The sequence below is a fragment of the Tupaia chinensis genome, unplaced genomic scaffold, assembly GCF_000334495.1.
Source record: "Tupaia chinensis unplaced genomic scaffold, TupChi_1.0 Scaffold000056_1, whole genome shotgun sequence".
NCBI lineage: Eukaryota > Metazoa > Chordata > Mammalia > Scandentia > Tupaiidae > Tupaia > Tupaia belangeri.
This window is the reverse complement of record NW_006159514.1, coordinates 961,446-975,517: the sequence shown is the minus strand read 5'-3', so window position 1 is coordinate 975,517 and position 14,072 is coordinate 961,446. Positions and strand designations below refer to the sequence as shown.

Genomic DNA, 14,072 nt, shown 5'->3' with positions numbered 1-14,072 from the left:
CCCCTCCTATTGGATAGTTTACATTTAGCAACAGGTGGCACATCTGTTTGCCATACTGAGTGGTTCATGCCCTCACATGGTCATGCCAGAGCCCTGTGATGTTACAAAGGAAAAACCATCAGAAATGTTTGTCATTGGGCTGCCTTTGTGAGCAAAGGCATCACAAGCCTCTTTCCCCTTTTGCTGCTGGTATTAATAGAATACTAAAGTGCTAAAATAATACACTTTGGATAAAGAAAATAAGATATCAAGAAAAGTTATCTTACGCTCCAAACTAAATGGCACACTTATAAGAAACCAGCTGTTAAGAACCATGGTTCGAAACTCTTTCAGACTAGTAATAGTGCAAGAATAAAATTTAAAAATTGAAAGGAATTCCTCCCCACCAGCAAAATCCCTTAGATACTACATAGGAGTTGGATTTACAAAACATAATTGTTTTTCTCTTTCGCATCAGTGGTAATATCAAAGCCATTGCTGAGGCTGTCATAACTCACTTCACAAACACTGTCTTTTGTTTTGAAATGTTGAAATCATTGTTATAGTCCCTGTAATTACAGAAAGGCCATTTGGGTCACCTATTACTTTTTAATAGAAAATTATTTGAAAACAAACTGACTAATAGTGGGTAAGATGATCTTTTCTTTCAGTGAACATAAAACATTGTCTTTCTTTTAACAGCAGATTGCTGTCCCCCGCAATGACGAATGGGCACGGTTCGGCCGGACACTCGCAGAAATTAATGCAAACCGAGCTGATGCAGAGGAGGAAGCTGCCGCCCGAATACCTGCCTAGTTCCTGAAAAGAGGAGGGTAGCCTTAATGGATTTGGGGAAGACTCTTAAGTAGATCCTAAGACCATTTGCATGCTTCTGTCTAAATGATAACTAAAGGAAACTTCGTGGATTAAACTGTGGATGTAATGCAGCAAAGCAAACCTCACAATGTTCCTTTTTATATAACGAGCATCTTGTTTTGGATTTGTGTCATTTTTAATACAGCTGATTAACTTTACAGAGTGCAGCTTTTCTGAATTCTAATACACAGGTGTATATTTGGTATTAGTTACTCTTTTGAATTCTTTTCAAACACTATATACAGTTATTTCTAAAGCACAGATTAAATAAGTTCTGAATATATTTTGAATAATCACAATTTCCTGTTATAATGTTCTCACTAGCCATAATGTGTAGGAGGAAGTGTTTATTCTTAGCATGTGTAACACCTATCCAAGTTCCATTCTAACATCCTTTTCAGCTTTATAATTCATGTGGTAGTTATCTATAAATAAAAATAAATATGTGTTAACTTTTCAAATTTTCATTTTTACTCCTTGCATTTTGGCTTGTTTTTTGTCTTCTTTATAAAGTGTCTTTTTTTTCCCACATCCTTTCTTAAATTCTAATTTTGAGCAAAAATCTCTAATCCTATAAAGCTTTGTGCCTTAAATGAACCATACATAGGGGACACTGTAGGTATCCCAGTGTATTAGGAGCTGATATTTAGATAATCTGTTAGTGAAAACGTTTCCCCTGAGTTAACTTGTCCTTTATTACCCTATTTTCCTTCCATCTAATATATATATTTACTTTAAAGAATAAATAGAAACCTGCCTGTTCTTTTCGCTGATTGAATTTACTATGTACGTGAGCTCCCGAGAATAAAACCTCCTTTGGGAGAAATTGATTTCATGGTGTTGGTGACCGTGAAAGAAATGTACTCAAATGAACCCACTGAATCAATTTCACATCTTGAGATCAGTTACCACAAGTAACCTGTTACCCACCAATTTGAAAGGCAGGTGGCAGATATCTAGCTACTAGCATCAACCTGTTTCAGGACTGGGATCAGATCTTGATTTTATCTACATTTAATTGTCTATTTCCTTGATCCCAAACTGCTTTCCTTTTAAAGTTTAACTGTCTTTGACTCAACCGGACATGAACTAGGAAGGAGAATTAGAAGGGAGAATAATGTGAGCCAGCAGACGGCATGGCGGTTAAGGCACTGGACTCCCACATGGCCAACTGTGGTTCGAGTCCTAGAAACCCAGAGGCTTAAAATACTGGGCATGTGTATGTGCGTGCCCAAAATCCCAAGAGGAAATGGAGAAGAAAAATTTGTGGCATGGCCATCATCCCTGGGGTGGGAGGCAAGGGAGGGGAATTTCTCACTTTCTCTCTGTCTCTCCAGTGCGCGCACACGCCGTATAGCAAAAATCTCTCTTCTAAAAAAAAAAAAAATGTGAACAATTTTGTTTTAATAATTAAAACAAAGATTTTCTTGGAGAGATACTTTCAAATAATCTAACTTCTTTGTTTAATCTTATTTCAAGTTCTTTTATACATTCAGTCGCGACATTTAGTTTGCAAAGTGAATATTCCAACATGTTTACATTTCTCCCCAGTTCAGTAGATAATACTATAAAGTTGTCTTCAACAGATAATACCCCATTTCTTTGTCCCATCAATGTTTGCCTCTCCATTTTTCTCCTTAATGTCCTTCCTCAGACTCTATTCCTTCACCCACGCTCTTTCCACGTTATATCTGGTATTCACAGCCATTTACTGTGTTTCTATATCCTTTAGTCATTCAGTTTTGGTCATAGAGTGCAGAAACTGGGTATATATTAAGTGGGGACATACAATGTCTCTCCTTCATAGCCTGGCTTGCTTCACTCAGCAGTAGATCTTCCATATTTATCCACTTTCGGTCAAAAGCCAGGGTCTTGTTATTTTTTATGGCTGAGTAGTATTCCATGGAGTATATGTGCCACAGTTTTTCAGTCCATCTGTTCGTGGGCATTTGGATAGGTTCCATGTCTTAGCAATTGTGAATAATGCTACAATAAATATTGATGTGCAAGTACTTTTCTGATTAAGAATTCTTCTGTCCTTTGGGTAGATCAAGGAGTGGGATTGTTGGGTTGTATGGAAGTTCTTTTTGTAGATTTTTGAGGAATCTCCAAATTGTTCTCCACAGTGGCTCAACCAATTTACATTCCCACCAGCAGTGTAAGAGAGCTCCCCTTTCACCACACGCCTGCCATCACTTACCATTTTTTTGTTTTATTAATCTTAGTCATTCTGACTGGGGTTAGGTGGTATCTCATTGTTTTTGTTTTGTTTTGTTTTGGTTTGGTTTGGTTTTTTTGGAGAGGTTTTTGCTATAGGGTGCATGTCCTCGCCAGAAAGAGAGAGAGAGAGACATGGGACCAGCAGTTAGCATAATGGCTATGTCATTGGACTCCCATGTAGTTGACCGTGGTTCAAGTCCTGGACCCAGTGGCTTAAAACTCACGCTGGGCGCATGTGCGTGCGTGCCCAAGATCCCTAGAGGAGAACGGAGGAAAGGGATTGCGGCATGGCCATCCCCCCTGGGGGGGATCGCTTTCTATCTCTCTGTCTCTTTTTTTTTTGGAGACGTTTTTGCTATAGGGTGCGTGCGCTCACCAGACAGACAGGCACCTATGAGAACTGGGATTTTAGCCAGGTCTGTTCTTTTGGTCTAGAAATTAAGTTAGAATTAGATGATTTATGAATTTTCTTCTAGCTCTAAAATTATATCAGGTTGTCAGAAAAGTTATAACACATTTTTGCATAGAAAAACAATTAAATCAGGCAGTTCTCTGATTTTACATATTCAGTTTTCATAAATGGACACCCCATAGTTGTTTATTGTAGACCAAGGAAAATATCTCAAATTACCTTATGGTAGCAATGTCTATGAGCTAGAAATTCTATTTCATCAGGGTCACATTCTTTTTTTTTTCTTTTTTTTTTTTTGAGAGGTTTTTGCTATTGTGGGTGTGCACTCACCCTTTTTGCTATAGTGCGTGTGCACTCACCAGAAAGATACAGACAGAGAGACAGAAAGCGAGAAATCATCCCTTAGGGGGATGGCCATGCCTCAATCCCTTCTCCTCCATTCTCCTCTCAGGATCTTGGGCACGCACGCACACGCACCCGGCATGACTTTAAGCCACCAGGTCCAGGACTCGAACCATAGTCAAGTACATGGGAGTCCAGCGACATAGCCATTTCGTCAACTGTTGGTCCCAAGAGTCACATTCTTTATATAGAAATCCTCGTTCTTCCTGTAATAGTTATTGCATTTTGCCCTCAGTTTATAAAAAGGGAAAATGTGTTAAAAAGATCATAGTGACTAAAGTTGGAAATCAGGAGATGTGGTAAATCAGATGCTCTCAGACTAAAGTTGTTTCATTCAATTATGACAGAAAATAATAAAATTGGCTGAGGCCAGCAGATAGCATAATGGTTATGTCACTGGACTCCCAGGTAGTCAACCGCACGGTTTGAGTATTGGACCCAGCAGTTTGAAACTCATGCTGAGCACTTGTATATGCATGCCCAAAATCCTGAGAGGAGAATGGAGGAGAAGGGATTGTAGCACAGCCATCCCCCTGGGGAGTGATTGCTCACTTTCTCTTTCTCTGTCTTTCCAGAGAGTGTACGCATTGTATGGCAAAAATCTCTCCAAAAAAATTGTAAATATTTGCAAAATATTTTTGCCCAAAGAATTTTTGCTTTTTGAGAATAATTTCTCCCCTGTTCCTCAAATAGTGATACAGGCCTTTGCCCAACTTAGTCTGCATTTTTTAGAAACACATTGTTTTACTGTAAGGAAATACTTTCAAATTGTACTGTATAATAGAAAAGAGAAAGTACCGAGACTGTTGTTTTTATGCAGAATCTTCTGACAAGATTAAGTCGACCAGGGACCAGCAGTTAGCGTAATGGCTATGTTGCTGGACTCCCATATAGTCAAGCGTGGTTCGAGTCCTGGACCCAGTGGCTTAAACTCACGCCAGGCACGTGTGTGTGTGTGCCCAAGATCCCAAGAGGAGAAAGGAGAAGGAATTGCAGCGTGGCCATCCCCCCTGGGATGTGATTTCTCGCTTTCTGTCTCTCTGTTTTTCTGGCGAACTCACGCACCCTATAGCAAAAACCTCTCCAAAAAAAAAAAAAAGATTAAGTTGACTAGAACTGTTAATGTATTGCAGTTCTTTTTTATTTTTTTTAAGAATTTTTTACTTAATTCTATATATTATTATTTTAATTTGCAATAGGGCATGTGTCTCACCAAAGATGGGTCTGGGAAGAGATAGGGGAGAAAGTAAGCTACCAGGTCCAGGACTTGAATTGCAGCTGGCCATGTGGTAGCCTGGTGCCCTAACCACCACACCCCTGCTGGTCCCGGATATCACAGTTCCTTACACTTGTACTTTTTTTTTAAGTTTTTATTTCTTCCACAAGAGACAGGGAGACAACCACCCCCAATAGGATGTTCATGCTACAATCCAGTCTCAGGCAACCTGGATCATGGGGATGCACACATGTGCCTGGCATGTACAGGAAAGCCATGGGATTTGAACCAGGACCTTCCCATGTGGATCCAATTAGATTACCACTACACCACTGTTTGGCCCTCTTTACGCTTTTAAAAATGAAAACTGAAGGACAAGCAGGTGGCATGGTGGTTAAGGACACTGGATTCCCATATGGCTGACTGGTTGAAGTCCCAGACCTGTGACTTGCTTTCTCTTCCCCTCTCTCTCTCTCTCTGTTCCTCTCAGGTCAAATTAATAAAGTTAAATAAAATTCTTTTTTTAAAAAATGAAAAACTGTGTAATTTGGAAACATATCCAGTTGTGGAAATAGTACCTTATTTGTTATCAGTTATATGTATGTATTACATATAATATTTTGTGTATATATAAAAAGTATAACTGATAAGTTATGGTTTTCATTGTATGTTATTGCAATCAGAGGGTTATAATTAGGGACATTTCTGAACAGGAAACAAGTTATATAGCTTTTTGGCTAATCTCTTATTTTCTGTTCAGTTTTTCTCTTTGAATGGGAAGTTCTAGATTATTTACTTTGTGTTGAGGAAGAATACTCAGCTTTGTAGACAATAATTAAATTGCAACTTATCTCTGAAATAATTTTTTGCATCATTTAAGCCAAATAATTATTGGCAGAAGCCTTTCTGTTTACAGATCCAGTTCCCTGCAAAGTTTATAAAATGTCTGCACATTGATGTTGCAGTAATGCTGAATTACATCTTCTTTTTAAGAGAGATTTTTGCTATAGGGCATGTGCGCTCACTAGAGAAACAGAGAGACAGAAGGCGAGAAATCCATCCCCCCGGGGGGGATGACCATGCCACAATCCCTTCTCCTCCAGTCACCTCTCGGGATTTGGAGCACGCACGTTCATGCATCCAGGGTGAGTTTTAAATCACCAGGTCCAGGACTCACATCACAGCCAACTACATGGGAGTCCAGTGACTTAACCATTATGCCATCTGCTGGTCCCTGAACTACATCTTGAAGGATTGGATGTCTTAAAATGTAGAGGAGGAACTAAGGGAGTGTGGTGTTAGGGATAGTTGATCCTAGACTTTCCATGTTGTAAGAATGTTGACTCATTCTGTTCTGTACTAGTATGGATAGAGCACAACCTCCTCTGTTTGAACCACATGTAAACAAGGACTTGAATGAACCAAAGTCTGCTGTGAAGCATATCTTTCCTTTTTCAGTTGGACAGTGCATTTTAACATGGCTTTTCCATAACATGTTTCCACATTGGCATTATAATTCTCTGAATAGAAACAGCTGTGGGAACCAGCAGTGAGCGTAATGGCTATGTCGCTGGACTCCCACGTAGTCGACCACAGTTCGCGTCCTGGACCCGGTGGCTTAAAACTCACACTGGGCGAGTGTGCGTGCATGCCCAAGATCCCGAGAGGAGAGTGGAGGAGAAGGGATTGCGGCGTGACCATCCCCCCTGGGGGGTGATTTCTTGCTTTCTGTCTCTCTGTCTCTCTCTGTCTGTCTGGCAAGCGCATGTACCCTATAGCGAAAAACTCTCAAAAAAAAAAAAAAAGGAAAAAAGAAAAAAGAAACAGCTGTATGATGACGAATACGTCAGAGAGAACGGCGCTCCACTTACAGCTCCAGCTGTGCTCATTGGCATCGAGGGTGATGGTGTCACACCTGAGCCTTGGGCTGGGTTCGAAAGCCAAGAACTTAGCTGCTTTTAATGACTTACTGGTAGGGTTCCCACTGATTGTTTTTGTTTCTTTAATCCAAGCTACATAGCAGCAAGAAGGGAGTTCTTTCCTACTGTCACCTGATGATTGCTAGGCAGCTAGCGGACTCTTCACAGGGAAAAATACTACGAAGTAGAGTCTCATTTTTGACTCAGAAAATAATGATATTGGGAAATTGTGTCCTTAGGGATCTAGCTGGCACATCTGGGGACTTCCAGTGCTGCCATCAAATTATTAGGTCATCGGAAGATTCATGACATGTTTTTCTATGCAAAAATATGTCAAGACTTTTTCTTTTTTGGGAGGGGGGGAGGGGTTTTTGCATAGGGCGCCAGAAAGACAGAGAGATAGAAAGCGAGAAATCACCCCCCGGGGGATGGCCACGCCACAGTCCCTTCTCCATTCTCCTCTCGGGATCTTGGGCACACACGCACACGTGCCCGGCGTGAGTTTAAGCCACCGGGTCCAGGACTTGAACCACAGTCAGCTGCATGGGAGTTCAGTGACATAGTCATTACTCTAACTGCTGGTCCCTGTCAAGACTTCTCTGACAACCCGGTATCAATAGAAAGTTGCCCAAAGGCACTATTATAAGAACAGCCATATTCAATAATTCTTGTGGAGTATTACAATTAGGGACATTCTTTGAACCGATTTCTTCAAACATACTGCCCCCAAGTTGCAATTATTTGCTTGTATTGTATGTTTTTAAACCCTTTTATATTTAAGAAACGTTACCGCATCCATTTTAGAAAAAGATCTTACAGCCCTACCCAGAATACCAACTGCAAGGCTTTGAACAATCATCACATCATAAGCTTTTCACAATAACTCAATGTTCTCAGACCTTTTTTTGGGACTTCAGGTGTTTAGATTCTTTCTTCCTGCCATGTTCGCAATTCCCCAACTTTGAAAAGTTTGAATGGATGTCAGGTATTTAAGTGTTCACTGTGTAGCTTCTAGCCACTGATAGTTCCAAGCATAGCCAATCAGCAATCTTTCACCGACTTTCATAAAATTACAGTATTTTGTGTTGTTAGTTTCATAGCAGGAATCTCCGTTTTGGCTTCTTAATATTCCATTACCAGCTCCCAGTCAGAGGATGGAACAGCTTGCTCTCAGGTAAGCATTTTGAAAGGTCTGTTTCACTTTGTGAGGTCATTTATTCAGGCCTCTGGTAATGTATTATCCTGCCTTTCTTATAACACACTTGATTTGGTCAGAAAGCAGTGGGGCGGTGATTCTATGGGGCATAGAACACACCTGTACTGCACTGGCCATGCAGAGCCATGGCACCGGACCCTGGAACTCGGGTATACACTGGTAGACTTTGAGAGCAAGTAATTTTATCTTTTGTGAATTTATGTACTAGATTAAAAAGAAGGGGGAGTAGGTTTTTTTGAACAAAGTAATGGAAATACTTTGGAACAAAATTTCTTATACTTAGTGGTGGCCTTGTTGGTCTATGAGAGAAAGAACAGTGAACTCGAAAGACCCAGGTTCTTTTCCTGATTCCCTCCATGACCAGTAAAGGCATCTGGGAGAAGAACCAATGATGGCATCATTAAATAAGGATAATATTTGCTTCCTCCAGCAAATTACTTGAAAGAATGTGTACATGAAGACCTTTACAAATTACTGGGTCATTGGAGAAGTCATGACGAGTTTTTCTATGCAAAAATGTGTCATGACTTTTCCAACAACCCAGTATAAAGTACTGTATGAATAAGGGATTTTCTCCTTTATTTTTCTTTTAAGAGTATGATGAAGAGGGACCATTCTGTGTAGCTGCCTGCGTAACATGCCGAGAGCTCTTCGTCTCAGGGTTAAGTATCTTGGTGTTCAAGAAATGATTAAAATTTGAAGAAATTGCATCACACTTTAAACAGTCAGAATCCTTTTTTTTTCCCTAAAGAATTAGTTTACTTATTTATTTATTTATTTATTTAAATTTGACCAGAGAGAGACAGAGAGAGAGAGAGGAAGTGAGAAAGCAAGCCCCCAGGTCTGGGATTCAAACCACAGTCGGCCATGTGGGAGTCCAGTACTCTTAACCACCACGCCACCTGCTGACCCCAGAATCTCTCTTTTTTTTTTTTTTAAGAGATTTTTTTGTATAGGGTGTGTGTGCTCATCAGCGAGAAAGAGAGAGATAAAGTGAGAAATCACCCCCAAAGGAGGGTGGCCATACCACAATCCCTCCTCCTCTCAGGATTTTGGTCACACACGCAGACATGTCTAGTGTGAGGATCAAGCTACCAGGGCTGGGACTTGATCTGCTGATCCCAAACATTCAGAATCTTTAGGTGTTTAGAAGTAGCAGGTAACTGAGGGGGAAATGTTAACTGCCCCCCCTTAATATATTTTTAAGAATTACTTAATTTTATTTCTTTGTTATTCTTTTTAAATTTGACCAGAGAGAGAAAGGGAAAGTGAGAAAGCAAGCCTCCAGATCTGGCACCCAAACTGTGGTTGGCCATGTGGGCGTCAAATGCCTGACCACCAGACCACCTGGCAGCTCCTATTAACTGCCCTTAATCAGTGATACTTTTCCTTGAAATGATTTGTTATACTCTGTGGTAAAGTTACAAATTATGCTAGTAGGAAAAGTGACACGCACTGACTTTCCAGCCTGGGCTCAGCTGCTGTTCTTACGCCAGTTACATGTAGAACACTGTACCATCAGGAGCCTGAGACAACAAGGTGGGGCCCAGCCACGGTGGGGCACACCACCAAGACATGGTGGGAAGCTCAGCCTCAATTCCTGGTCCAACCTATAGGTCAGACCTGGTGGTATTCCCCCGTAGTCCCTGGGACTCAGGAGGCTGAGGCAGGAGGAGCTCGAGCTCCACACTGGCCTGGGCAGCATAGCGAAACCTGTCTCAAAAGTTTAGGAAAGAAGGGAACTCCTGTTTTGAATCAATGAGAGAGAAAATTTAGATGGCACAACTATGTCGTAGCAGAATTGGAATTAGATCCATAAAAACGTGGGGAGCAGCATGTTATCCAACTGTTAGAACTTAACAGAGCACTCCCCTCCTTCTGTAGGGTCAGTCTCTTGGGGAGTAACACGTGCTCCCTGTGGGAAGGTGACCACCAGAAAGAGCTTCCCTCCATGGAAACCGTGACTGCCGGGCTTAGAGGAGTCCTGAGACTAGTCCTGCGGAATAGCTGTTATCTCCCTCAGCTCTGGACTGGCCGATCCCTGCTCTCTTTGTATCCAAAACATGATTTCCAGAAACAAGTCAAAACTTGTTATAATGAATACCAGTTGACTAAGAAACTTGGTAAAATAACTAGGCTTACTAACAGGCTTGCTTGCTTTCTTTTTTTTTTTTTTTTTTTTTTAGTTTTGCTATAGGGCTTATACATTCACAAGACACAGAGGAAGTGAGAAATCACCCCTAAGAGGGGGTGGCCATACCACCCTTCTCCTCCATTCTCCTTTTGGGATTTGGGGCGCCCATGCACACCTGCCCTGTGAGATTTTTAAACCTTTGGGGTCTGGCGAACCGCTCAGGCCATGTAGGATCCAGCCACCTTAACCTCTGTGCCACCTGCTGGCCTAACAGGCCTCATTTTAAATGACATTTGGCAGCAAGGTTGTTGATACGTTAAGGGTTGTCAGATGGATTTGGAGGGCCTTCATCTTCCACAGGTAAAAGAAATGCCTAGTCCTCCTGAACATCTGGAGCTACTTAAGTAGTATTTGTATCAGTTGAGAAAAAGGACTGAAATTTTCTGTTGGACTCAAATAAGGAATACAGTGTGATAAAGGACTTTCATGGAGGCCAGCAGGTGGTTAAGGGTTAAGGCACTGGACTGCCATTTTTACTTTCTTCTCTCTCTCCCTCTGTGTGTGTGTGTGTGTGTGTGTGTGTCTCTCTCTCTGGTGAAGACACGTGTCCTATAGCAAATTAAAAATAATAAATATAAATAAATCTTTAAAAAGGAAAAGAAAAAGGAGTGCCCTTGGGTTCCCGTCCCTCGTGTTAGGCACGTTCTTCGTCTCTCTAGAGCTTCACCTTTACTCTGAAATGAATGCTGCAGTAGTATCAGTGTTCAAGAGTGGAGCAGGCTTGTAGAGTATCAAGACGGTGGCGTGTTCACACCCACATGTGAGAGGGCTTTAAGTCAGAAGGGGAAAGTGAGCCTGGGAAGGAGGCCCACACAGCCCTGGAAGCTGAGCTGTGTAGGCAGGAAATTCAGGGTTCCCATTGCCTTCCCCATGGTCTAGAAGAAACAAAATGGGCTCAGGTAGGGCATGCCCCATTGACCTCTCAGACTGCCCCTTGGTCAAAGGCATCGCTATGGTGAGCTTCAGAGAGTTCTCGGCTTAAAGGACTCTCTCAAATGAAAGAGCTAGGGGCAGCGTCGGGCTGCCTTTTTCTCCTAACGTGAATCCAGTAATTTTTATTAAAAGACAGTCCTGTTGTTTCTTAGCTATCATCTTTTCAATGGAAATAGAATTATCCCTGAATACTATTTCATGACCCTTAAGAGTATTCACTGCCAGGAATCGGTTTGTGTAATAGTGTTGGTAGAGTTATCACAAAATTTTGCATGTTAGGGAGCAAAGAGCTGATATTTCAGTAAAACCTTGTAAATAATACTTGCAGGGAATGGCTAATTGTACGGTACGTTTTGTAACTACAGAATTATTCCAGGAACCACTTTAATGCTAGTTCTTTTGGAGAAAATTAACTAGAACAAGAGAAGGGCTACAAAAGAGTTTTTGTTGTTTAAGTGGAGTGAGATTGGATCAAGATGGCAGAGGAAACAGAAGCGTCTACTGCCCCTGTCAACCTAAGGCACATAAAATGCTAAAGCAGAAGGAAAATAAGAGAACCTGCCACGGCACTGAGAAACAAGAGGGCTAAGGCGGCACAGAAGTTGGTGGCATGCCAGGAAGATGGAAAGCAGACAGGTAGGATCGGAGCAAGATCAAAGCACAGCTGCAGACAGGCAAAGACTACTACAAAGGGAGAAATGGGGCGGGACCCAGAATCAGCAGATGCAGAGAGCAGGCGAGAGCCTTTAGGCACTGGACAAGGTGATTCTGCAGGGAGCTGATTCAGAACAGCTAAGCAAGGCCTGGCGGCCCACCACAGGCCAAGTGGTGACCAAAGATTGCCTATGCCTGAACCATACAACTGGGTCAAGCTGCCGACGCTGGAGAAGCAAGGCAATGCCCCTAAGCGCTTTGCTGGCTCCTGGAGAGAAACCTATCCCCAGAATCAAAGTATTGGCCTATCCTCAATGGACAGCTCAGCCCACCACTCCCATCACAGACCAGATAAATAGAAATTACAGCTGTAAAAAGAGGCTCTCACTGGGAACCAGCAGTTAGCGTAATGGCTATGTCGCTGGACTCCCACGTAGTCAACCGCGGTTCGCGTCCCAGACCCGGTGGCTTAAAACTCATGCCGGGCTCATGTGTGTACATGCCTAAGATTCTGAGAGGAAAATGGAGGAGAAAGGATTGTGATGGGACCATCCCCCCTGGGGGGTGATTTCTCGCTTTCTCTCTCTATGTCTCTGGCTGGTGAGTGCACGCGCCCTATAGAGAAAAATCTCTCCAAAAAAAAAAAAAAAAGAAAAAAAAGAGTCTCTCACTTTAAAATGAGCAACTAAATAAGCAACTAAACAAATCACAGGGGCCAGCAGGTGATGTGGAGATTAAGGCGCTGGACTCCCACATGGCTGACTACAGTTCGAGTCCCAGACCTGGCGGCTTGCTTTCTGACTTTCTTTCTCTCTCTCTCTGGTGAGCACACCTGCCGCATAGCAATTTTTTTTTTTTTTTTTTGGAGAGATTTTCGCTATAGGGCGCATGCACTCGCCAGACAGAGAGAGACATAGAGACCGAAAGCGAGAAATCACCCCCCAGGGGGGATGGTCATGCCGCAATCCCTTCTCCATTCTCTTCTCGGGATCTTGGGCATGCACGTACACGCACCCGGTGTGAGTTTTAAGCCACTGGGTCCGGGACGCGAACCACGGTCGACTACGTGGGAGTCCAGCGACATAGCCATTATGCTAACTGCTGGTTCCTCCGCATAGCAAATTTTAAAAATATAATAAAATATTTTTTTAAATAAACTATGCCAGCAGTTGGTGTAGTGGCTATGTCACTGGACTCCCATGTAGTCGTCCGTGGTTTGAGTCCTGGACCCAGTGGCTTAAACTCACACCTGGCGTGTGCCCAAGAGAGGAAGAATGGCGGAGAAAAGATTGCGACATGGCCATCCCCATGGATGATTTCTCGCTTTCTGTCTCTATGTCTGCCTCTGTCTTTCTGGCAAGCATGCATGTCCTATAGCAAAAACCTCTCCAAAAAAAAAAAAACACTATGACAGTGAGTGACTAAAACATTTGAAGAGAGCTGATAGTAGGAAAGACCTTAAATAACTTTAAAAAAAAATCCAAAGAAACAATAAGACAAACGAGAAAACATCAAGTATATTTAACATCCCAAAGACATAGAGGAGAATACCACAGTATAAAATTATTATATGGGGCCAGCAGATGGCATAGGGTTTATGTTGCTGGACTCCCACATAGTTGACCACAGTTCAAGTCCCCAACCCGGTGGCTTAAAACTCATGCCAAGCATGTGTGCCCAAAGTCCCCAGAAGAGAATGGAGGAGAAGGGATTGCAGCATGACCATCCTCCCTGTGGGATTTCTCACTTTCTATCTCTCTGTTTCTCCAGCAAGCATATACGGCCCTATAGCAAAAATCTCTTTTATTATTATTATTTTTTTTTGCTATAGGGCACATGCACTTGCCAGAAAGACAGAGAGACAGAAAGCAAGAAATCACCCCCCCAGGGGGGATGGCCACGCCGCAATCCCTTCTCCTCCATTCTCCTCTTGGGATTCTGGGCATGCACGCACAGGCACCTGGTGTGAGTTTCAACCCACCGTGTCCAGAACTCAAAATGTAGTCAACCATGAAGTAGTCCAGTGACAACCATTAAGCCATCTTCTAGTC

The 14,072-nt window shown here is 42.3% G+C and overlaps 1 protein-coding gene across 1 annotated transcript in view; it reads left to right on the top strand.

Annotated features, from left to right (window-relative positions):
• DYNC1I2 (dynein cytoplasmic 1 intermediate chain 2) overlaps nucleotides 1-1,316 on the top strand; it is a gene marked incomplete in the record, with an annotated part of 69,893 nt that extends 68,577 nt beyond the window's left edge. Inside the window, 1 exon segment of the mRNA XM_006141500.3 lies at nucleotides 682-1,316. Within this exon segment, the coding sequence (XP_006141562.2) occupies nucleotides 682-795 (114 nt within the window).
• Nucleotides 1,317-14,072: the final 12,756 nt, after the last annotated feature.